Source organism: Vipera berus (assembly GCF_964194415.1).
Source record: "Vipera berus genome assembly, chromosome: 1".
Lineage (NCBI taxonomy): Eukaryota > Metazoa > Chordata > Lepidosauria > Squamata > Viperidae > Vipera > Vipera berus.
The window spans coordinates 231,067,358-231,093,982 of record NC_138202.1 but is presented as its reverse complement, the minus strand read 5'-3'; the positions used below and the strand labels follow the sequence as shown (position 1 = coordinate 231,093,982).

Below are 26,625 nucleotides of genomic sequence, written 5' to 3'. Positions count from 1 at the left end.
TAAGAGCAGTGGCTTTATTTATTTATTATTTGCTATTCATTATTTTATAATAATAAATAGTAAAATAATAAAAAGTATGTTGAGATTCAAGGACTTGCCTTATAACTCCTTGCCTGGTAAAAAAAAAAACTTGACAATTTCTGATCTTTTTTATGTACAGTTTTTGTCACCAGGTCAGTGTAATTCAGGTTCTTGGAACGTAGCTAAATGATGTTACACTGCCTATAAATTAGTTTTATTGTCCACTAATGAATGTATCACCATTTGTTTTATTTTATTTTATTTTATTATTTTATTTTATTTTTATTTTTCTGTTTGCAGTTCCAGTCAGCAACTGTAATAAAAATTATTTAGCTATTATTATTTTATTCATTTATTTAGCTTATTCAGCTGTTCAGTTTAAAGGTTGCCCACCTCCAGTGGACTCTAGGGGTCTTAAATTTAAAAAAATAGGGGTGGCTTAAATAATACATACTCAGAAGATATAGTATAAATGACAATAAAGCAACTTACAGGGGCTAAATCACCTATTTGCTCCAAGCCTAAGAGACAAGTCAAGTTTTCAATAACTTTCTGAATGTGCAGGCTGGCATCTATTAATTGTTATCGTTTGTTTGTTTGTTTTAAAAAAAATCACTTTGGCTAAGGGATTCAGAATAGTATTGTAAATCAAGTAATTGTGAATTAGATTCATATAGTACCTTCCCAATTTTTTTTTTCCCCAACAGAAGACTTTGATCCAGGAGAGATATATAGCAGTGCAACCTGTAGCGTCATGAGAATTTTGCGTTGATTTTGTGACCTGGGGATTTTGTGGTTGAGTACACACATTGGCTAAACTTTGATTATTAAATTAACTACAATTGACTGAGTTTCCTATTAGCACACAGGGTATTTAGTAACAATATGAGCAACGTATAGGGCCTGTTCCCTCTTCATGCTGGTTTCTTTCAAATCAGCCATGGAGAATAACATTTTAGGGTCAACAGTTCAAAGCCAACTGAGAAACTGTATGCTTTTGATATGCCTAATAGTTACATCTACCTCATTAGTCAAACACTTAATTATTGTTTTGTGTGCCATGAAATTCTTAATAAGTACACATGGAGAGCAGTTGCTGGTTAAAAATAGGGTCAATGTTGCTATATTCAACAGGAAAAAGACATAGATCTCTTCTGAACTTATTCAGAATTCAATAGTAACATCAATTTCAAATATAGTTTCTTGCATTGTGCTTAGATGGCTGAAAAACCTGCAAATTTTGCATGGCTCATCAGACATACATTATCATTCAGAAAACTTGTCACATACGAAGTCTGCCAGAACAACTTAACATAATTAGATATAAAGTGGCAGCATTGCTCTAGGCAAATATTTTTCTTTCATTCCCCTCTCTTTACAATAAAAGTGGTTAGTCCTGAGTTCATAATGAGGAAGGCTGCTTTTGAAGTTTTCCTTTGTTTTGCTTGAGTCATGTGTTGCCTCATCCATGAACAAAATAATCAAAAAATTTCAACATGAAGCCTTCTGTAAGGCGACCTAACATATTTACATTCTGTGGAAAAGATTTGGCAATCTTTGGATTTGTACCTCAATTTATTTTCTGCTACTCAAGCTCTCGTTGACCAGGACTTAAGCAAGATCGTGTAAATATATTAATTATTCCCAAGTATTCTATAAATCACAGTATTGTTTGGATCTCCTCCTTTCACAGAAAGAGCACCAAGTGGACGTCTCCATTAGTAAATCTATTAGGCAGCTCCATTAGAAATCTTTCTATTCTTATTTCAGGAGAAAGCCCTTGCAAAAGTCCTGCTAAATCAACTGGTCACTCATCTGGAGTGGTGCCTGCTGCCAGAGTCACAGTGCAGCTTCTGCAAAGATTGTGGGACTATCCAGATGATCTTTGCTACACACCAAGTTCAGAAGTGTCAGGAGCAGAACTGTGATGTTTGCCCAACTTTTATTGATCTCCCAATGGTGCTTTTTCCAAAAGCCAATTGGATTTTCTTGGGTTTTTTTTTCCCTTTGAAAATGTTTCACTCCTCATCCAAGAAACCTCTTCAGTTATAACTTAATTCAGTTGTGAGCAGTAGACTTACTACTCTGCAGTCCCTACACATATCTGTTCAACATGTACAAGTAAATTCTGTGCCCAAAGTAACGGGATTACTCATCTTCAGACACAACACATCTAATCTTAAAATAATATTAAAAAAAAATAAAAAGGTCTTCATCAATGATGATGAATGAACAACAGTCAAACTCTGTCAGTGAAGAAAACAAAAAGGATGCATTCTGGAGTTGGTCTGAATATAGATTTTATTCTATAAAATCAAAAGTCTTCCATTCCCATGAAATTACCACAGAACAGAGGAAAACTGACCATCCCTGGAGATGACATAGTTTATTCCCTTTGTGCTAGGAGTAAACACTAAATTTATAAATAATAAACAACAAAACATGATACATGAAAAAACCCACCCACCCTGAGCATCTCATAACTTAAGAAATACAACTCCATATTTCTTCTGTGAAAATGTCACTTATGGCACGTATTTCTACTCACATAGTTATTTCCAGCAACAAAACTGGGAAGTAGAAATTCCTGTTCATCTATAAAATCTTGTGCATGTCTGCTCTGGTATATCCTCAAACCTTCTCAGCAAACTTTGAGGGAAAGCAGAGAGAAATTTCCATCACATAGGTAGAAGTCTGCTTGTACGACAGGGGAGGCTTGTGCATGAAGCATATTCTTTTTACATATCCTAGTGAATGAATAGAATTGATGGATCTGCAGCTGTGAAGAAAACGTCTGGAAAGTGTTTTTTTTAGTTATTTTTATTTTTTCTGTTAGTGGAGGAAAAAGAGTAGTTTGTAAATAGCTTTTCCATTGGAAGAAACTATCAGTGTGACCCCTTGTTTTTTTTCTTAAAGACCTGAAAGACTGGCAGTTGTCCCCACACTTGCAAAATGCCACAGCAATTGATTTGTGGTGCTAGAGACAAATGGCAAGAGAAAGCCTACACTGGTTCTTCCAAGGAGACGTTTTCTTTCCTTACATCTTTCTAGCAGAACAGTCTAGTTTTTTTATTTCACATAAAAGTTGAAAGAAATGAGCTTGAGGGAGAGATGCCCTAGATCTGAGCTCAGCTTCTGATTATCATATGGATATATCTTGGGCATTATACAGATTGCACTGAGTTGGAATATGGGGAAAATGTAAATCAGGTTTTCTGCCTAAGCACCTGCAACACAAGATTAGGGATAATTCCAACGTACCAAGGCCTGCATATTTCATAAGCTTTGGCTGAGCTCCTCTTACTGTAGCGTGTATCCAGAACCAGAGCCAAAATATTGCTTTTTCTCCCAGAGTGGTTGACTTTCTAGAGAAGAGTGATTTTTCTCATATCTACCATGTTATTGGGGCAGCACGGTGACTCAGTGGTTAAGATGCTAGGCTTGTCAGATGAAAAGCTGCCAGCTCAGGTTCAAGACTTGAGCGCCATGTGTCAGGGAGAGCTCTCATCCTTGCCCCAGCTCCTGCCAATCTAGCCGTTTGAAAGCCTACAAATGTGAGTGGATAAATAGGTACAACTTCGGTGGGAAGGTAATAGTGCTTTGTGGTGTCATGCTGTCCACGTGACCATGGAAACGTATTTGGACGGTGCTGGCTCAATGGCCTTGAAACAGAGATGAACACCGTCGCCTACAGTTGACCAAGACTAGCAGAGTAAAATCTGCAGGAACTCCTCTTTTTTACCGTGTTATTACATTTTAGTTTTGATAAATACTTTTAGATATTGCAATAAATGCTACTGTTTTTAACGTATGTATTCAGCTATTTTACTAATAATTGTTCTAGTTTGATTCTTCTTTTTTAAAATAAAGTATTCTGGGCACAATTCTTGATGAACAGTGGTAATATAAACCAAACAAAATAAATAGTACTTTAGGGTATATTTTATATCGTAACATCAAGTACACTGGTGAAAGAAACCTGAATCGATCCTTTTTTTTCTTAGAAGTGGGGTTTTTTTTTTGCATTGTGAAAATTTCAACACGCTGCCAGGCATTAACCATTCTATGCTTTATTGATTAAAATCTGTTGCAGATGTTAATTATGCTAGTTTTCATTATCCACACAAAGTGATTTTCAGATTGTCAAGTAATTTATACAAGAATTGTGTTGTTTCTCACAGGGCCTCGTGAGAATCTAGGCTGAAAGTCTGCCTAGATTATGACCTTTGGTTTGCTACTTTACAAATGTTAAATCAATGCAAAGTGATTTCTAAAAATACTCTTCTCCACAGGAAGAAGAATTAAGAAAAAGTGAGGAAGCCAAATATGCACACTTGAGTGATGAACTACATGTATTAATTGAAGTGTTTGCCCCTCCCGGAGAAGCTTATTCACGGATGAGTCATGCCCTGGAAGAAATTAAAAAATTTCTTGTTCCGGTAAGTTGCTTGCAGAGCTATTACAAATGTACAGTACATGGCAATCATTCCATTGCACTAAACACAGTATTTGAAAATCGTTATCATTAGCAGATGTTGGTTCCTCTTCCGCTACTGTCCTCATCACCAGTTGAAGAAAATACCAACCCTTGATTATTCTGCATTTGAAATATATTTTTGGAAATTGTCAAATGAGTTAACTGTTGCTTATTCATTGTTGCGTGCTGTTGCTTCTTTTGATATCCAAGAAATGAATCCAAACTGTCAGGCCTGAAAGATCAGGCCCAAACTTGAGGCCCAATTAAAGTGGTGCATTTCTACTCATGCCTATTCATGGTTAGCACCTGCTTGGAGTTAGATAAGGAAAGGAGTCCCTGTGAATTTTACTCCACTAGTCATTGCCAACTATAGGGGGCAGCATTCCTCTCTGATTCTGGATTAGATAAGGGTCAACAGAACTTAAGGGGGGGTGGACTTAGTCTGCTTGTGGCTACGTAGGGATTCTAGGCTGATCCCTCTTTCCACTCCACCCCCTGGTTCTGCCAATTCTTCTACACAAATAGGGAAAAGATGTTAGGCATGACTGAGACTGCTATTGCAGATAAAGATAAGAGGGTACATGAATTTAGAGTTGGAGAACAAGATACAAGTAAAGTTAACCATAAGAAAAAAAAACCTCTAAAAAACAACAACCAGAATACATTCCAAGATTCTTTGCGTTATCAAGGAAATGAAATACAACTGGTCAGGCCAAGGAAGAATGCTTCTGCCCAATTACCTAAGCAAATTTTGTTCAAACTGTGGTCTGTGGAACTCTATGGTTCTCCAAAACCCGATGGGGTTTTGTGAGAAACTAACGGCAGGGGGGGGGGAAAGTTTACTGTAATGAAACCAAGGGCATTCACAGTCATTTTTGCTATTTATCAGGGCTGTGCTCTGCTTCAGATTTGATACCAAGAAGGTGTTGCATGGTATGATGCATCTTTGAAACTTCCACATCTTTTCCAGAGGTTACATGCAGTCTGCAATGGGCTGTTATGAGATCCCATGAAAGATGTGACAAGAACTTAAGACAGTGTTGCTATGTTCATGTTCTGGGACATCTGTTTAGGTTTTGTTTGAAAGCACTGCACAGTGCACAGTTATACTACCTCTTCATTTACCATGTCTCTTTGCACAATTATTTAACAGACATGAGCTTTTCCCATGCCACTTAGGGATCTGTTGGGCCTTTTCACATAGGTTTCACGAACACGCACGCACACCCACATTTGTGTGTCGTCTGAACTGGAATCTGAAATTGTAGATACTTTTGCAACATGCAGTTTCAAGAATTTCAGGTAATTCTCACTGGTGACTTACAAAAAGAGATTCCTTTCATTTTTCAAATGCTATATTTTGCATTATTATATTATCCCATGGATAGAAGGGAGCAAATTATGATTTTTTACATTTCCAGTTGTAATTAAAAGGGCTCATTTTTGCCACCATTTATCAGTTTCTCCTCCCCAAACTCATTTATTCAAAGTTCTGCACAGTCCTGTGATATGTCACAATATTGGAATTGTACAACAGTGAAACATCTAATATTTTTAGAATCCCTAAGTGATGAAGATAGTTAAAAAAGCAGTGTGACATCAGATGAGTTTATAAATTGGGGCACATTTGGCTAGTATATGATACATATAGCATACCATATAGTATATCAGTGATATGCCTTATACATTCCTTTGCCCTTATTCATTGTTGTCTTTATTACTATAACTGCAACATGTATAATACATGCTGCTACTAAAACATGCATATCCAACAGGACCTAAATGGCAGACATCCTCAGGACATAGAATATTAAAGTTAAATAAATAAGTCGGGAGAGCAAAAGGTGAGAAAAAAAGAAATGAAAGGTGTAAAAATTCCATAACAAATCTCTGAATTCAGAATGCAGACATTCATTAGAGCCGGAAAAACCTTAATATTTAGTGTATATGGATATTGGATACATAAACAGACAGAGTTATTAAACAGTGAGGACGCTGATTGGCACAGCAATAATTTGTGCCTGTCATTTTGTCATGACTGATGATCTGTTGTCAGTAACAAACCAAAGAAGTATATATTCAAAGAATTATTATAAGATTATTATTTTTTGCTCAAATTTCTTCACTCATCCAGTTCTATTTTCTATGGCTGAGTTAATTCTCCAATTACTATCTCCCCTACGCTGCAAAAGACACACTACTACATGTTGCTTATGGTTTGTCTCTTTGCTGTGTTCGATCAACATTTGCTCAGAATAGCCTATCCACTACTTGTAGATTTTTTGGTGTTTTTTTTTTTTTGATCATGTGCTTATTGTAATAGCAAAGTTCATTTCTAAACTATGGTCTGTTCTATTGGACAAAAATGATCTGGGCCTTGTTCCTAACTTTTAAAACTGTATCTTAATCTTCAGGGCTTTTACAGCCCATGATTTGTGTTTTGTTGGTTATGGTTATGATTATGATGCACTTTATAGAGCACTGAAAAATAAATAGAATTTTTTTTTAAAAAAAAAAACAATAATTAAACTTCTCAGCAGCTGATGTGAGGTTTAAGAGTTTGGTTTATTGCAGAAGTAACAGCTGCAATAGATTTATTACCGCTTTGTTTCAGATTTATAATAATTTCAAATTTATAATATAAACAACAAACTTGTTATTAACTGGCTTGTTAAAAACTATGCCAATGGTTTATTCTGCACATATGTATAGTAGAGAATTTGTCTTTTATTTCCCATTTTATGACATGGCTTTGTTTTATGAGGTTTTATTGTTTATAAAAGTAGCATTTATTGCAGTAGCAAATGCGCTTAACCTTTTATATACCACATAGATTAGAGTCAGTTTCCTATTGTGTGACACCTTATGAATAGTACATGTCAGACAAAAAAACCCCCAGAGATCTGCCTTTAGGGAAGGGCAAAAATTAATTTTGTCCACAGATTTAAGTGAAGAGATTTAATTTGCAATTAATATGTGGATCAAAAGAGAGCTCTCCTTTGGATGTTCCACTTCTCCAAATATTGCAATGCACTGCTGCACACAATAATTATATGTCCATATGTTTACATTCTGATACAAAATGTGCATAGCAGCAAAAGTTTCATACAAAATTAGGCAAGAGACAGTATGTTATAATCTTAAGTGTGTGTATAAAAGTTATTGGGTGACTTTGCCCCTCACAGGATTATGGGGAGGAAAATGGGGAGAGGAAGTATACAAGTATGTGGCCTAGGGGTCCTGAGGAAAAACAAGATAATAAATCCAAATCTGTAACATGAGCAGGAACTGAAGTCAAAAATTTTATATTTTCTTCCTTGACAGTATATGTCAAGTGTATAAACTGCAAGGGATTATGAAAAGCTCTTCGCAGATTACCCATTATTAGATCTCAGATCTTTAATAGTGCTTGATTAAAAAAAATGTAGCAATGTCTCTATTCCTAGGATGGTTTTATTCAGAAGATAATTGCTATTTATAAAATGCTACCTCCATGATGCTTTTAGATGCCATTTGTCAGTTAATCTAAAAAAAACAAGCAGTTTCTATAAATCAATATCTGCAAGTGGTAGATACCAGGACAGAAAGATATGGTAAATAGTCTCGGTGTATTTCCCTTTTTAACTTATGCATAAATTTACTAGACTTATGATTTGTTGTTGTTAGCTGCGAAGTCGTGTCCGACCCATCGTGACCCTATGGACAACATTCCTCCAGGCCTTCCTGGTCCTCTACCATCTTATGATTACTACTCTCTTTTTTGTATAATGCTGTTTATTTTTTAAAAAAAGAACAATGTGATTTGTATGTTCTGTACGGTAGTGGCCAAAATTGTGGAAACCTTTTGGGAAAAGTGTACAGTAGAAATGCCACCTTTGGTTAAGTTTCCACCAATTTTTCTTCTAATTTCTTTATAACTGTAGCCTTGTTCACTTAATAATACTATTTTACATCACTTTCTGGGCAACCAGTCAACTCTTTGCAACATTACTTTAATTTTATTATGTTTTACAAGCTCACTAAATGAAAAAAAAAACCCAACCAACTTGATAGCGATCACATAACACACTGATCAATGTCCTCCTCTCAGCTTCAATACATGACATCAATAACTGAATCCTACTATGATCTGATTGGCTCACTGCCAAAAAAAGATGACACCTGATTGGCTCTCTAAACACTCATGCTCATTGGCTACAATCAGATGAAGGAAAGCTGATATCAAGCTAAGCAAGTTGTGCTTCCTTTTTCTGGTTATTTGGCTATAACTTTCCATAGAATACAGTACAGATCATTGAACAAACTATGTTGCATTACATTCTTGATTAAATTATCTTTCCACTGATATATAATTTTATGGTACTACTCCAAAAAAAGTGGTGTTATTAGCCATCAAACCTCAAAAATACACTTTTCCCAAAAGGTTTCCACAATTTTGGCCACTACTGCATGTTTCTCAAGTCCAGCATTAGGAAATGTAAGAAGATATTAAAAGGAAAAATGGGGCCTATATCATGCCTGGCCCATCATAAGATGTAGACCGCAACTGAATTCAGATGATAAAAAGCATGCGTTTTGGTATGAGTCTCATAGTTAAACTCATGACTTCTTAAAGCAGGCACTGCTAAGCCTCAGTTGCAGCACGTGGAAAGACATTGCCTTCAGCTTAGCAACAAAAGTTTCCTGGAACAGCTGGTCTTTTGTTTCTGTTTTTATATTTTTGGCTACCTTCATCCTAGGAAGTATTGGCTCTTTATGTTCAAGATAAAGAAGACAAACACTCCTCCTATAGTAGGGCTTCAGGTGAAGGGTTATTTACAACCTTGTATAGTGCAGATGATGATTAAGAAACTGCTCAAGAAGGACACCACTATTGGTGTAGTTAAATAATTTTACAATTTGGAACATGGATCTTGGCAGGGAAGGGAGCCTATTCAGAAAAAGACCAGAAACATTCCAAACAATAACAAATCCTGTAGAAAAAGGAAGAGGACTACAGTATCTGTTGTTTAGTATTTTAAGATGTTTTTTTTTTTAATTCCATTTATATCCCGCCCTTCTCCGAAGACTCAGGGCGGCTTACAAGCTTAGCAGTAGCCTTCATTCTATGTATATGCCTGCTTATTAGGGCTTTCACACACACCCCAAGCGGCATTATTACAAAGTCAGCTTAATTGCCCCCAACAATCTGGGTCCTCATTTTACCTACCTCGGAAGGATGGAAGGCTGAGTCAACCTTGAGCCTGGTGGGATGCGAACCTGCACTAATTGCAGGCAGCTGGTGTTACTTAAGGAGGCATTAGCCCACTGCTCCCTGCATGCTTAGAGGAACCTTTAAAAAGAGAGTTCTTAGAAGGCTTCTGAGAATACCATGGATAGCCCAGAAAATGCTGGCCAGAGTCACTTGTTTTGTGAGATGAGCAGCTATCTAAATTTGAGAAACAAACAAACAAACACACACACACACACATACATACATACATACATACATACATACATACATACATACATACTGATGGCTCATCAAACAAATCCCACTTGAGGCATAAACGACTACAATGGTCTAGTGGTTAAGACACAAGGCTAAAAACCAGGTGACTGTGAGTTCTAGCCCTCCCGTAGGCATGAAAGCCAGCTAAGTAACCATGGGCCAGGCACTCTGTTTCGGTTTATCTCACCTCACAGGGTGGTTGTTGTGGGGATAATAGGAGGAGGGAGGAGTCTTAAGTCTGTTCACCAACTTGTGTTATTTGAAAAAATAATAAAGGAGGGATAAACATATTCAATTTAAAAAATCTGACATACAGTTGGGATATTCACCTGCAGAATGTAATCAAGGCTTCCTATGCATGTATGCATGAAGACTAGTTATGTACAGCACTACACATGGTTCATATTAGATTGCTAAAAGATAGTACATGTTTCAGATGTGTTATATAATTGTCCATGCGAACATTTATGTGTTGAAAGCTTTCAACATGAAGAGGAATTATTATTTATCTCAGCCTTTGTCCTGCAGAGTTTGCAGGATCCACCTGTTTTTGATTACACTCACCTAGATTTTATGGGGATGCTACCAATGCATGAGGAAACAAGGGTTTTATTGACAATACTGGAGCATGTTGCTGCTGAAATCAGAAATGAGCCTCATTAAGATAACAAAAAAAGCACTAATGAAACTTTTGAGGGAATTTGTATCCTTTCTGCAAGAATGTTTGTTTATACCTCTCTTTAGAGGACTTGTTGGCCACATACTACTTCAAATATTGTAAAATGTTGGGATTGTGGGTATCCCTGAGTGACCTATTCACCTTTCTTTTATTAATGGTAGTCCAGATTTCTATGTATCTTCAGGCCACTCTCTGCTGATAATGTAAAACCCTTCACTGAAAGAGAGTCTTTTACTGGGATTTCTGGCAGGCCATTATTGAACAGGTCATAGTCCAAGTTTCCTTTCATTACACTGATGAGCCATAGATCATAAGTTCTGCCTGGAGACATCTAAGTGAAAAGGCAGAAGAAGATGAACCTCAGGAGATCTTTATATCCAGACAGCCCAAAGATGTCTTCTGGCTTGGAAGAGACAGAAACATCCATGCATTACACATCTGCAGGTCTAAGTCTGAGATATAGGCCAAATATTGGCTTTTGCAACTTCCATTGTTCAGACATTATCTTGATGAAATTGTTCACATGTAACAACTTGAGTAGAGAAGGCCTCTTGGATGGCACTGCTTCGACTCTGTACTTCAGTGTTTGGCTTTTGAGAAAGGCATTTATTTCAAAGGTTTAGGAGAACAATATACAACGAAGTGATAGCCTGAAAAATCACTGAAGACAGGTGTAGTTAAGAGCAGTGATAAATACAAGCCTCAGAAATTTGTTTCCTGCTCTCACAAATCTGATAGAGCATTTTGCTGCAGCTTTTTTGGATGTGTTGCTGCAATGCAGATTATAAAACTGTTTGGGTGCCTCTAATGTTGTTTCCTACCTGCAGAAGAAGTTAAGACTTAATGGGTTCCATCTGTTCTTGAATCTCCTAGGACTGTATCAATTTGTTTAAAAACAGCCTGGGTTTCACATAGCTAATTGCTTATCCCAAGAAGCTTATTCTTTTCCTGATTAGAAACTTTGCTATTTTCATTTCAACATGCTAGCTTTATCAGTGCTGAAGGCCGTTGCTAACACAATTTTGTCCTTTTTTTTTCTTGAAAGAATTCCATTTCCGGCGTAAATACCAGAAATTTGCACAAAATTTTAAGCTGATAGAATTAACCCGTTTTCTGGATTTACAAAATAGATCAAACTGATGGCTGATCAACTGGGCTGGATTCATTCACCTCTGTAATCTTGAAAAATACTGTAAGAATACAGTAAAACTATGCTTGGCATGACATACAAACAGAATCCCTAATTATTTGTGGTGAAGTATTCCAGGAATTATTTAAACAGGACAATGATTAGTGCACAACTAAACCATAAACGTAAACCACATTAATATCATGTAACATTCTAAACCACGGGTGTCAAACTCGCAACGCCACGTGACGAATCGCAACGTATCACGACTTTCACGACTTTTTTCCCATTGCTGGCAATGGGATGGGTGCGGTTTCCCCATGATGCATCCGGCCCGCGGGCCAGCAGTTTGACACCCCTGCTCTAAAACAAAAGCTAAGTAAATCACATTGTGCTTTAGTTTGCATTCTAAATTTATCAATATTCTGCATGTATTTGCTAGTTGATGGGAGAAGGGCAACAGTGTGTTGACTTGCAAACTGGTCAAACTTAAGTTTGCATGAATGTGTTTGCTATTAAATTATACTTTGGCTGACCTTGTGGTATTCTGCCCCAAATGTATACCAACATATTTATTTATTTATTTATTTTATCACATTTATATACCGCCCTTTCCCGAAGGACTCAGGGCGGTTTACAGGGTGAATTAAAAAACAAAGATACAAAAGTTAAAAACAGATTAAAAAAAATTATATTCGTCCCTGCATAAGTAAAACCCCAGTTAAAATTAAGATTAAAGCTAAAATTAGAATTCTCAGCCTGGGCCAGAGAGCTCGAAGAGCCAGGTCTTCAGGTCCCGTCGGAATGAACGGAGGTCGGGGGCAGTCCTAAGCTCCACGGGCAGCTGGTTCCAAAGGGCTGCATATATCTGCTGCATATTTCACTGATATGACTAAGACTGGCAACCTAGTCTGTATCTTCTTTTAATTATTAAAAAGAGCTGCATGCAAGCCTTGATTAACCAAGTCCATGAGGGCCAGTGGAGATCCATAGCTACGGTGCTCATCCAGTGACAGCCTGGCATTAACAGTCCAAACATATCATCTGCATATCAAGTATTAAACAGGATATGAAAATTTCATTTAAAAAAAATGTTATTGTTGTAAAATGCTACGAAACCTATGCCAAAGGGAAACATATTGCCTCATTTTTTATTTATAGAAAAGACTGCTTTTTCAAAAATTGGATAAAATACACGTGTCCTACAGGAAAAACCAAAAACCCAAATTCAATTTTTATATGGAAAAAAAATGTTAGGAAAACGTTAATTTCCCAAGTGAAAAGTAAACTTAAGGAAAGACGTTTCAGAAGCTGCTTGGAACAAAGTAACTGGCTGACTACAAAGTGCCACTGAATAGTGTGGAGTTCTGCCAATAGGAAAGATTTTGTTCAGTGGCATGATTAAGTGAAAAAGGTAGTAAAGATGAGGGGAAAATGCGTGTGAGAGACTGATTTTTTTCAAAAACGTGTTCAGGGAAATATATTACATAATGTTGATAGAAATAAAAAGATGGTTGCAAGAAATATAGTCCAAGAGATGAAAGAACTGATCAAAATTATGCTGCTTTCTCTATCTCTTGTTATCCCTTCTTCTTATTCCTGAAGAATAACATTGTTCATCCAAGTTACTATTAGGCTTGACTAGGAACCCTCTTTTCAGCTTTTCTATTTCTTTACTCTTAATTCAAAGATACTAGAATTACTTATAATGACTAAATCTTTGGTGACTCTCTCCAGAATTATGATTTTGGAAAAAAGAGGAAGAAAAGTAAAGAAATGACAGAAAGGGAAAAGAAAAGTTTTGAATCTATTTGATTGATTTCCAAAGTCTGAATTGCCTTGTCTTGGCTTTTTTCATGCCAAATTATTCTTTCCCCCCAAAATTGCTAGATTGGTCTAGTGCAGGGGTAGGCAACCTTGGCTTTTTTATGACACATGGACTTCAACTCCCAGAATTCCTGAGCCAGCCACGCTGAGGGGAAAGGGAGAGTTTCCAAGCTGAGCTATGCTGGCTCAGGAATTCTGGGAGTTGAAGTCCACGAGTCATAAAAGAGCCCTGGTCTAGTGGTTAAGGCACCAGACTAGAAAGCAGGAGATCCTGAGTTCTAGTCCCACATTAGCCACGAAAGCTGACTGGGAGACTTTGGGCTAATCATCAGGAGACTCTGAATTCAAGTCCTGCCTTAGTCATGAAAAACAGCTGGCTGACCTTGGGCCATATCTCAGCCCAACTCTCCTCACAGGGTTGTTATTGTTGGGGAACAATAGGAGGAGGAAGGTTTTGGATATGTTCGCCACCTTGAGCTAGTTGTAAAAGTAATCAAGGTGGAAATAAAGTAAAATAATAAAAAATAATAACAATAACACAACGTAACGTAACATATTCTTTCCCCTGTGAGACTAAGAAATAGCACATCAAGGACTTCCTTCTTCCTGCATCACTATTGGCGCTTCTGTCCTCTTCCCTGCTCTCTGTTTGAAAATAGCAGAAGGAAGGAGGGATGTGAGGTCGCTTGGGACAGACTAGGAAAGAAACTGCAAAACCTTTTCAGTAGAAATATTGATCCCAGGGAGGGTGGGGAGGGGAGAAAGCGGAGCTTAATAGCTTGAAGTATCTCCATTCTCCTTTAGCGAGGGCAAGAGGGAATCTGGGGTGGGGTGGTTGTTTTGGGGGGGGGAGTTTGCAATGAAAAACATTTTTCTTGCCTGGAAGAGTGATTACAGTTCTTTCCCCTGTTCGCTATGATTAGAAATGGAACAATTTTTCACTACCAAATGAATCAGGACCCAGTGTCCTTTCCATTTTGTTTCATTTATTTTGTTTCCTTCTAAATCAGCCAGTAGGAATGGGCGGTAGACGATGTAGACAGAATGTGATAGGTACCATGTGACCTGATCTGAACCTCACAGCCTGATGTATGGGTTAGAAGAAGCCATCTAGCAGAATTCAAGCTTTTCTAAATGTCATAATACAGCTCTCTGCTAAAAAAAAAAAAAAGGCGCATGCCTACAGTAAATGCATTTTTTAAAAAAGAAATGTCTGTTTGGAAATTAAATGCGTCTTTGAATTTATCTTTCTAGGGGAAATGTATTAAAATGATTTGTATTTTGAGGCTAGGTACAAAATTATTTAAATGCAAACTTTTGTGCAGTTGTTTTTTTAAAAAAAACAGAATGAAGTGGTATAATTTAATTGTTAATTAGCTTCTGCGCTGACATTCATAGGAAAACAGATTATTTTCTAAAATGATACAACCTTGATGACGAAGAGAAAAATAGCAACTAGCAAATTATACTAAAATCTTTCTGGGTTTTACCAGAAAATTTTCTAACGTGCCTGTTTTCATCTATTGTTTGTGAATAAAATAAGCCCAGAAAATAGGAACACAAGAGAAAGATATTATCAGCCAAACTGATATCGAAGGCATTTGTGTATTTAAGACCAAGGTGGGAAATGCTTCAAAGTTATATCAATTACATAATGTAGCGAAGGAATTTAAGTTATTACCACAAGATCCACTATGTAACTTACACTGATGATGTTACCTAGTTTGGTAATGAAAAGTCTGCAAGAAAACATTCAAGCTCAGAGAGCACCAAGGACCCTACTCTACAACCTCCCCAAATTTGGGAGTTTTGCTTAAAAGGGGCATATAGTATGTGCATTGTGACTGGCATTGTCCATCAATAAAGAAAGTAAAATCAAGCAAGGATTTGACACTTTCGGATAGTCAAAGGCAACACCTTAAACATATTCATAGCTATGCAAGCAATTAACTGAACATTGTCTGACGTGGAAGTTTTCGTAAAAAGAAATAGTAGATTAAATCAAACTAAACATTAGCATGTTTTCTTGAATGCCAGAAGGGAGAAAAAGTTTCTGATCCTACAAGCACATTGTGTTTTATTTATGATCGGAGTTAAACCACTCAGAATTAAAACAAAAGCCAAATATATTATTCCTGTACAGCGTACAGCACACATGCAGATAGATGACCATGTTAAAAGTCAGGGGTGAATGCTTTTAGTACACAAGATCAAAAACATGGCAACAAACATCAGATCAGTATGGGGGAAAGTAATACATATTTTTTTCCCGTCAAAGGAAAAATCCTTTTTACTTCACTGAAACTAGTCAATATTATTTGTTGGCTCACTTTTCCTCTTTTTGTTGGGGAATTGATACCCATTTTAAGTTTGAAAGTTACTTATCTCAACAAGCAATGCTGAAAGCAGTTAAACATTCAAGCAAGCTGTTGTTGGGAAAAGTTTTCAAGCTGTCAATAAAGTTATTCCTTAAACTCATTCACTGTCTCTGGACTTTATTCATACATAGCCATGTTTTATAATCACTACCATGTAAGATTACTCAATACAGGCTGGATTCAAAGAACATTTGGATTCTGATCTAGAATTGATACAGTACATGGTTTATTTTATCAAGAAATAAAGGTAAAGGTAAAGGTAAAGGTTCCCCCGCACATGCGTGCTAGTCGTTTCCGACTCTAGGGGCCGGTGCTCATCTCCGTTTCAAAGCCGAAGAGCCAGAGCTTGTCCGAGGACGTCTCCGTGGTCATGTGGCCGGCATGACTAGACGCCAAAGGCGCACGGAACGCTGTTACCTTCCCACCGTAGTGGTCCCTATTTTTCTACTTGCATTTTTACGTGCTTTCGAACTGCTAGGTTGGCAGAAGCTGGGACGAGTAACAGGCGCTCACTCTGCTACGTGGCACTCGGGATTCGACCCGCCAAACTGCCGACCTTCTGATCGACAAGCTCAGCGTCCTAACCCACTGAGCCACCGCGTCCCATCCTAAACATATTAGTTTATATATCAGAAAATCACTTAATTGCCTCCAGGCATCCCAATTAAGTGAAATTATACCAATTAAGCATTGGTCCTAGCCAGTTAAATCTCATTTGGCTTAATGTTATTCCCTGGGAAATGTCCAAGTTAAATGGATTTCCTAATTAGTCACATCCTGGTTAAGTCAAACCTATTGGCATTATTTGTTAGATCTGCTAAAAAAAACCTTCTATCTTTCCTCCTTCTTTCTGTACATTTTTATCCAAAGATTTTACCTCACTATAAGCTTTGAAAAGGAAGAAAAATCTTTTTTATAGTGACTTATATGGGTTAAGCCAATTATGTTATTGAAATGCATATAACCAGTTATACACCAAATTATTTGCATACTGTTAAATCTAATATAAGCTCGTCTTTTCCTGAAATATACCAGTCATTCAGATGATCAAATATAAAATGGTAAAAATAGTAATTTATTTATTTCACAGTAATTTATTTATTTCACATATTGAACAGCAAAGAAAACATTACTCTACATTTAGTGCAGAAGATTGACAAAATCAAAACCTCTATTCTCACGTCTTCATTAAAATTAGTATAGGTGGGCCTCTACTTAGGATTTATAAACCTAATTTATTTGTTCTGATTTGTTTCTTCTGTCTTTCATACTATTAAGAATATTGGCTTGCCTATAGCACTGTTTTTACATTGACCCAATCATGATCGGGAGAGACGAAGTATCACAGGCTTTTTACTGGAGAAAGGAGAGTAGTTGTACGGAGATATATTTATCTATTTTTACAAGATTTACACACTCCTTTTGAAAACAGAACTCGAGAGGGTTTCATAACCTGGAAAAAGAAAAAAAAGGTCGGGGGGAATAGATCTCTTGAGAAATTATTCCTTTATCTTGCTATATCTGTTGTTTCTGCCAAAGGATGGTCACATTAGCTCCCCAGATTCAAGGTTTTCCTAACTCTTCTTCTCTTTTGGATTGTCTTTTGGATTGGTACTAGGATGAAACTTGACAACCTAAGTTGTTGCTTTTTCTGAGGTTATTATATACAGTATGTATTTGCCTGTTCAAGTCAGTTTTGACTCCTGGCAACTGCCTGACTAATCCTTGCAGTTTTACTGACAGTGTTTTTAGAAGGGGTTTGCCCTTTCCTTTTTTCCACAGCTGGAAGAAAGAGACTGGTCCAAGGTTACCAAATTGGCTTCAGTACCTAAGGCAGGACTAGAACTCACAGTCTCCCAGTTTATAGCTGGTGCCTGAACCCCTAGGTAAAACTGGCTCTTTTTGATGTTATTGCAGGTAGTCCTCAACTTACAATCACAACTGAGCCCAAAATTTCTGTTGCTAAGTGAGACAGTTGTTAAGTGAGTTTTGGCCCATTTTATGGCCTTTCTTGTCATATTTGTTAAGTGAATCACTGCAATTGTTCAATTGGAAACACAGTTCTTAAGTGAATCTGGTTTTCCCATTGACTTTGCTTGTCAGGTAATCACCTGACCCCGGGACACTACAACCGTCATAAATATGAACCAGTTACCAAGTGTCCAAATTTTGACCATGTGACCATGGAGATGCTGCAATGGTTATAAGTCACTTTTTCCAATGCCATTGTAACTCCTTGTTCTCCTTTGAGGAACACAATAAAAATCACATTCTTGGACTGTTTCCTTCCTCAGCTCAAGAAGGCCACTGTATTCAACCCATCACCTTACCATTCTGACCTCATTAACATGCACCTGTTATAATCTAACCAATTAAAGGCTATGCTGATTAAATTGTAATTTGCATAAGTCAAATTTGCATAAGTCAAATCCCTTTTAGGCTTGTTCTTTTGCCTGGGGTACCACAATAAACCAATTGTTTCAATGGAATTGTGTGTGGGCCTCTGGTTCTAAAGGAACAAAGCACAAATTGTGGTACTAGAAGCAAAAAACACCAGCCTAAAAGGGGAGGGTTTACAAGACACCCCCCATAGACTAATGCAAATTTACAATTTACATTTAATCAGTACAGCTGTTCATTGATTGGGTTACGGCAGATACTTTATGTATTCATAAGATGAGAACAATCAGGCAACAGAGGCAAAATTCCTTAATTAAAGTAGTCAAAGAAAGTCTGTTAAGATTTTACTTTCTTTTAACATTTATGTCCCAGTTTTTTATTCTCTCTTTAGAGTTTAAATTAACATTCCTTGGTGTCTAAGCATTTTATAGCTGAGCTGACAGTTCTGTTTTTCTAGGCAAAGTGTATTTGGGGTAATTTACTTGCCTAACTGAGGCTCTGTTTTCTACTTCATGCCCACCCTTCTACTTCATGCCCAGAGTTATAACTCTGCAACTAAGCAAATTTATTAGCTTAACGCTTGTGGTTCCTAGGTGTCTATGGTTATTGCTCTAATTTTATATTTGTTGCTTCATTTGATTACATAAAACCTTTTTCCTTACCTTGTTTGTGTTCAGAATGTGATTAATGTATGCTTCTTATAACAAAGACCAAATCCATTTTTGGAGGGTGGGGTAGGAAATTACATGCTATCAATTTATTTTCAACTCCTAGTGATCACATAGATAGATTCCCAGGATGTTCTATCCCTAACCTGTTATTTCAGGTTTCCTAGAAACTATATGAGACTTAGAAAGGAAGCAACAGTTAAAATGTTTTTATATAATAATAATAATAATAATAATAATAATAATAATAATAATAATAATAATAATAATAATAATAATAATAATAATAATAATAATAATGTTGGAAGGGACTTTGGAGGTCATCTAGTCCAACCCCCTGTTTACACAGGAAACCCTATACCATTTCGGACAAATGGCTGTCCAGTCTCTTCTTAAAAACTTCCAGTGTTGGAGCATTCACAGCTTCTGGAGGCAGGTTGTTCCACTGGTTAATTGTTCTAACTGTCAGGAAGTTTCTCCTTAGTTCTAGGTTGCTTCTCTCCTTGATTAGTTTCCATCCGTTGCTTCTTGTCCTGATTTCAGGTGCTTTGGAGAATAGCTTGACTCTCTCTTCTTTGTGGCAGCCCCTGAGATATTGGAACACTGCTATCATGTCCCACCTTGTCCTTCTCTTCATTAAAGTAGACATACCCAATTCCAGCAGCCATTCCTTATATGTTTTAGTCTCCAGTACCCTAATCATCTTTTTTGCTCTTCTCTGTACAATTTCTAGAGTCAACATCTTTTTTACATTGTGGTGACCAAAACTGGATGCAGTGTTCCAAGTGTGGCCTTACCAAGGCATTGTAAACTGGTATTAATACTTCACGTGATCTTGATTCTATTCCTCTGTTAATGCAGCCTAGCACCGTGTTGGCTTTTTTGGCAGCTGCAACACACTGCTGGCTCATATTTAAGTGATTGTCCACTAGGACTCCGAGATCCCTCTCACAGTTACTACTATTGAGCAAGGTACCCCCTATAATATACCTGTACATTTGGTTTTTCTTGCCTAAATGTAGAACCTTACTTTTTTCACAATTGAATTTCATTTTGTTAGATAGCGCCCAGTGTTCAAGTCTGTCCAGATCCTCCTGTATCTTAAGCCTGACTTCTGGAGTGTTGGATATTCCTGCAGAAGACAGGCTTAAGATACAGGAGGATCTGGACAGACATTCCTAGATACAAGGATGTACCACTGCTGTACGGCGCGCAGGCTGCTCCTTTTCTGGTCCACCCCCAAGAGACGTACAGAATGTAGCACCTCCCAACAGCTCTGGGCAGCTGAAATGCAATTTGAATGCTATGGAGATCCAAACAGATCCAATCAGGGTATCCATATGTTCTTACGTTTGGGAAAAACAGAGTAAGCCAACAGAACTTCTCACCACCAAAGAATTCTTTGCATCTACCAAAGAATTTTGGCTGGTGGGGTTGATGTGGTAGAGAGATCCCCACCTGCATATCACCTGTGCTCCTGGTTTTTAGCTTCTTACTTAATTTTCTTAATTGTAACAGTTTTGTATTATCTTTTTAAAAAAACATTTTATCATTCTGTAAGCCACCCACTGTCACTGTAACAGTGAAATGGGTGGCATACAAACTTAACAAATAAACCAATATACTAATATAATAAACTAAACATAAATTAAATTTATGAAATCCAGTATTCCAGGTTTTTAAGGGGATAAAACAGCAGAGAAGTTCCCTGCAAGTTCCCTTCCATCCTGGGGTCAAGGCTTTATAGACTTTATTTTTACAAATGTAGAAGAGATCAAGGGTCATTAATCTGCTCAATGTCAAATGATCTATGTGGTCCTCTGGTCAGCAATTTCACATATTTCCAAGGTGTGAACAGTTTCAGGAGATAGCACTGTGAAATCTTGATTTGAGTTTAGGGAAGGCAGAAGGAGCACTATTACTGTATTCTATTCAGTAACTAAGAGGTAATCACCTGCTAATTTGGGGAATATTTTGTAAGGGCAAGTTAGAGCAGAAGCTAAGGGAGGGTTGAAGGGAAGCAGTGTTGGGGGCTAGTGGAGGCTCCTGTGCAATGTATGGAAACTCTGTTCCCTAAGTGGAATTGAAGAGGAAATTCCCTGTACAACATTTAGGAACTCTTTGCTTCTCTCACAATAGAAAAGTTTTCCAAGGAACTGTAGAACTTTATAAATTGTAGACCTGCTTTGCGAAGGGGGGAATGAAATATATTAAATTAGCAGTGGGTTAGGACGCTGAGCCTGTCGATCAGAAGGTCGGCAGTTTGGCGGGTCGAATCCTGAGTGCCGCGTAACAGTGAGCGCCTGTTACTCGTCCCAGCTTCTGCCAACCTAGCAGTTCGAAAGCACGTAAAAATGCAAGTAGAAAAATAGGGACCACTCCGGTGGGAAGGTAACAGCGTTCCGTGCGCCTTTGGCATCTAGTCATGCCGGCCACATGACCACGGAGACGTCCTCGGACAAGCGCTGGCTCTTCGGCTTTGAAACGGAGATGAGCACCGCCCCCTAGAGTTGGAAACGACTAGCACGCATGTGCGGGGGAACCTTTACCTTTACCTTTAGGGAGAGCAAAGTAGGTTTATGTTTCTTTTGTTTTTTATGCACGTTTTTTGTCTTGTTTAGTTTTTGCTTTGTTGTTGTTTCTATTTTTGTTGAAGTTTATATTTTAACTTTGACAATAAAATAAAAATCTATCAGATAAAAGAAAGTTTCCCAAGGTCCCTTTACTTACACTGTAAGCAGTCATGTTTTAAGGTCTATTCACATGCAATAATTTTGCCCACTTAGTGAATGAGTACAGACAAGAAAGGGAGAAATTTCCAGCAGAAAATATTGGGCTTGCATCTGCTATTTCTTCCGTGTAATGGTTCAGTTGCCGGTTTTCATGCAGAATAATGGTAATATGTCATGCGATAGATTCACGTTTTTACCAAATATAATTATCAGCGTTCTCTACCCCCAAATGAAACTCTCCACAGATAGTATCTCTGTGTTCAGTGAACTATAAGAAGGAGGAGGAGGTAGAGGCACAATCAGACTTGCAAGATTCTGTTACGATATCCAATCTCAATAAAAATTATGGTAGCTTTCCTAGGGAGTTGATTTACTAATCTGGTCTACCTAGTAAAGCTAACACAGTGTGATGCTTGTATCCAGGTCATTCAACCCTTGCACTTTACCACAGTGTGACTTGTCAACAGTACTTAATAGGATCTGATTCAGCATGGTGCCTAGCTGCACTTTCCTATTTCTGGATCAGGACATAGTCTCCTGGCTTTCAAGAATGGCACCCTGTTGTAACAGATGGCTAGAATGCAGCTCTAACTTTTGGAAAAAACACACTGGAAATTAAAATCAGTGAGTCCCGACATCAGCCAGTCAAATACAGTTTCAAAGAGGGTGGTGTGCTTCCTATTAGGAGGTGTTCTTATCCCCCTAAAGATGTCTGTGTGTGGTGGTGGGGATTTTTGGCTATAAGAGGCAACTTTGTGTAGTCTCTTTAGCCAACTGAATAGCCAACTGAGTTTTCATGCCTTAGTTGTATTGTTCTATATAATGCTGAACTCTGGGGTACACTAAGGAATATGAAAGTGTAACTTGATAACCAGGGCTTTGCAGTTGATTTTCCTTAACTGACTAGTGAAAGGAGTACCTGCTTCAAAATCCAATGGGACAGGAAAACACCATCTAGAAACACAATCAGTGAATAACATTTTAATCATCGTGACGTGCAACCACCCTGAAAAAGTACAAAACACAACCAGCAACGGAACATGCTTGTCTTAGAAAGCTCTGTGCAGTCCATCTGTGAGCCTTGAAAAGATCCTTATATCCAAAGCCAGGCTATGGAAAGGATGGGCCCCCCAGGAATCACAGTCTGTAGAAGTAGGCTCAACTTACAACCATTTGTTTAGTGACTATTCAAAGTTACAATGGCACTGAAAAAAGTGACTTATGATTGTTTCACATGCCTTTGCAGCATCCCCATGGTCACATGATTAAAATTTGACTGCTTGGCAACTGGCTCATATTTATGATGGTTGCAGTGTCCCGGGGTCAGGTGATCACCTTTTGCAACCTTCTGACAAGGAAAGTCAGTGGCAAATCCAGATTCACTTAACAACCATGTTTCTAACTTAACAACTGCAGTGATTCACTTAACAACTATGGCAAGAAAGGTCATACAATGGGACAAAAGCCATTGTAACAAATGTCTCTGCTTAACAACAGAAATTTTGAGCTCAATTATGGTCATAAGTCGAGGACTACCTGTAACTGGCACGCGGAACAAATTGATCATAATTGTTAAGAATGAATAAAAAGGAGTGTGTGGCAAGGTTTTTTGCAAGTTGTTGAGGTGCTACAAGTCACCTGCTAGATGATGCCAGATTCCTTCAGAGTCCGTTGCACACCCTGCACATTATAGCAGCATTTAGCATATGGGCAGGCTTATCTCTGTAAAAAATGTGAAGGTAGGGATTCAGGCATGTCTTCGAACTATGGGGTATTGCTGCAACTAGTGGGCCTCTAAGGGCAATTGTTCAGGCTGCTGCATCAGCCTGCTAGTTTCTACTAGAAACTTTGGAATTGTTGAATTGTGTGTGTTTTTGCACTATACAATATTGCAAAGCAAAGCAAGATTTGCAGGAGATTGAAGTGCCTGGGAGATCAGGAACTATCACTCCTTCAAATGAACACCAAAACTGACTAAGCCAATGGGAATATTTTGTGTCAATAGTTGCATTTCGATCCACTCCCAGTTTGCAAGCAGGAGCAAAGGCAACACGTTCTTTAGCATGAGCAGCACATATTTGAAGCAAAGAAAAAGATTCTAGTGCAACATCTACAGAACATATTGAATGCCAGCACGCAATTTCCCAGCTTGATCTCTGTGACAAGAGCCATCAGAGGAAATCATTAAATCAGAATTAAATTGAGGAGGGTATCAGAGAGATCAAGCCGGAGAATCAAAAGCTGAGAATTTAGTGGTATACAATCACGTGGCCGTTCATGTGGGATCTTCTCGGATAATTCTGACAGAAGGAAAGTCAAATTTATGGGAGAGCACTTACCAGGGTTCCATTTTAAGTAGCTAGAATAATTAGTTTGTAGCAAATAAGCCCTTCAGGAAAGGAAAAACATGTACATGCATTTTCAAAGAATGCATAAAATGTGTGAACGATATACATAGTTATAGAGTGACCAAAGACCATATTCTGTGATTTATCTGTCAGTCTGGTTGCTACTACAACAGCATGAATTCAAGGTGGGCCATTGGCAACTGGGGAAAATTCCATAAAAAGATAGTCCACTGGTAGATTTCTGGGTGAGGAATAGCAAGCTAAGAGCTCTGCAAATGAGCAGAGATTCTATTGCAGTCTACAGCTAAAGGACCTGTTCTGTACACAACTGCACAGCCTCGTGATTGGCTAATCCAGCCGGCGGGAATTCCTGGACACCGGGTTGGGTGCCTGAGGCAAGGCGGGAGATTCCAGTTGGGTGGTTGGCTAGCGTCCGGTGCTTGCCGGACATATAAGCAACACAGGGCCATGTGAGTTCAGTTCTACCACGTGCAGCTAGAATAAACAGTCTAAACCCTGAACCGTCTCCGTGTTGTCTGTCGACCAACCGGACACAACAGGACCAGTGAGTAGACCAATCCTATGGACCCTCCCTGGAAAAGGAGAGGATGGGAGATTGCCCACTTGTGCTCCAGATGGCTGCTTCTCACAAGATGATCTTAATAGAATGGTTTCCTGAGGCTTGAGTACCAGGAGATGAACAGAAGCCATCAATCTTTCAACCACACAGAGCCTTTTAAAGGACACTGGGCTCACCAACCTCACTTTCCAATCATTTTCAAAAATTAACAATTTAGCTATCTTAAGCTATTAGAGATGTTCAAAACAACAACTTTGCAAAGCCACCAGGTAAATTTACTTTTATCTCAGAATAAAAGAAAAACTGACTGCAGCTATGCTTATGATCTAACTTCAGCTTTCCTTTGCTTTATAGATTGGAAACTCTTTAGACAGAAAAGCACATGTGTGCTATCTTCAAATTGTCCTGTTCCAGTTTATTTGAAACAATTATACTTAAGGGCTGCTCCATAATTTATGTTCTTTAGGTAGTAGTACATAGATATTAAAAGCATAAAATACGATTTCATGCTAAAACAATGATGATGTTTCACTGTTCTGCACTCAGTCTTCTGAGCTATCATCTCCAGGGCCACTACTTGAAAATTGCTTCAAATAAATGAAGTCTGCTTGCATTATTTCTCCACTCCTAACTCCTTTTATCCTCCATCATTCTCCTTCCCTCCCCCTGCATGTTCTTAAAGTTTTGGTCATTTGCAGTCATAAACATAGAAACTATGTGGACATTTTTATTAAATTAGCAGGAGATTCAAAAGCTGGGCTTAGCATCAGAATATTACTCAGTTTCCCAATTTTGAATAAGGCAAAACTGCTTCCATGTTTGGCACAATGCCATATTGATAGGAAGGGGAAAATATCTCAGCAGATGCCAAAGAGAAACTCCAAATCACATTTTAGAATGTGTGTAGAAAGCAGCTTAGCAGATATTTTGGTGTAGAATTTTCCCTACGTGTTCATGCCAAGAGAGATCTGGCAAAAATACTACTTTTACAATGATCTTTATTTAGTATTACTCTCTAACTTCCAAATCATTAATTTATAACTTGATATTACCAAGAGATTCATGAAGAAAGAAACCTGTCAAGGAGATTATTGCTCACTGAGAATCTGATAAAAAAATTTTATGAACAGTGTGTGTGTGTATGGCTGATTTCCTGTCTGCCCTCTGGCTGTCCCCTTCCTTTTGCAGTGACCTTCCCAGCATGGCTGACTTCCTGTCCATTTGCCACAGCCATTACTTGCAGGACAAACTATCCCCAATAGGTTCTACCTATCCTACTAGTTCTGGCAGAGTGTGCATACCTGCTGAGGCCTTGGAAGTTTGCCTTCTCTGTCATGGCACCTGCCTTATGGAACAGCCTCCCCCCCAGAGATGGCCTGACCCCTGATGGTCTTTGGCAAACTGGTGAGGCCAAGATGTTGACAAAGCAGTGATGTTGAGTTTTTATTGGAGCTTCAACATAGTTTATCATTTTAAATGGTTGTCTTATTGTATAAGGGATGGTTATATAAATTTATTTAATAAATAAATACATAGCATATGTTCTTCCCACCAAGCCCTTCTGTGACATCTCATTGTGGCAGGATGATATTCCTGGGAATGAAATCCTCCCAATAGGATTATCCAAGGCATAAAGTTAATCCCCTGGCTGGGTTTAACATTGGCTTGGGAATTGAAGTCCACCCCCACCCCCCTTAATGTTGCTCAGGTTGAGAAACACTGCCCTAAAGTAAGGAGCATCTGTAACAATCTAAGAAGATGCGAGAGAAAAACCATCTCTTTAGTGACAGTGGCAAAAATCACCATTTTGTACTGCACAGAACAAGTGCAGTGGCAATAAAGTAGCACTATTTGCTTTATTAGTTCCTTTCTCTAAATGGGTAAATATAATAAAC

The 26,625-nt window shown here is 38.0% G+C and overlaps 1 protein-coding gene across 1 annotated transcript in view; it reads left to right on the top strand.

The window, feature by feature from the left end:
* The window catches only part of KHDRBS2 (KH RNA binding domain containing, signal transduction associated 2), a gene marked incomplete at both ends in the record, with an annotated part of 414,751 nt that overhangs the window by 210,450 nt on the left and 177,676 nt on the right, over positions 1-26,625 (top strand). Inside the window, one exon of the mRNA XM_081316505.1 lies at positions 4,314-4,460. Coding sequence (XP_081172631.1) covers positions 4,314-4,460 — 147 coding nt within the window. The remainder of the gene's footprint in view (positions 1-4,313; positions 4,461-26,625) is intronic.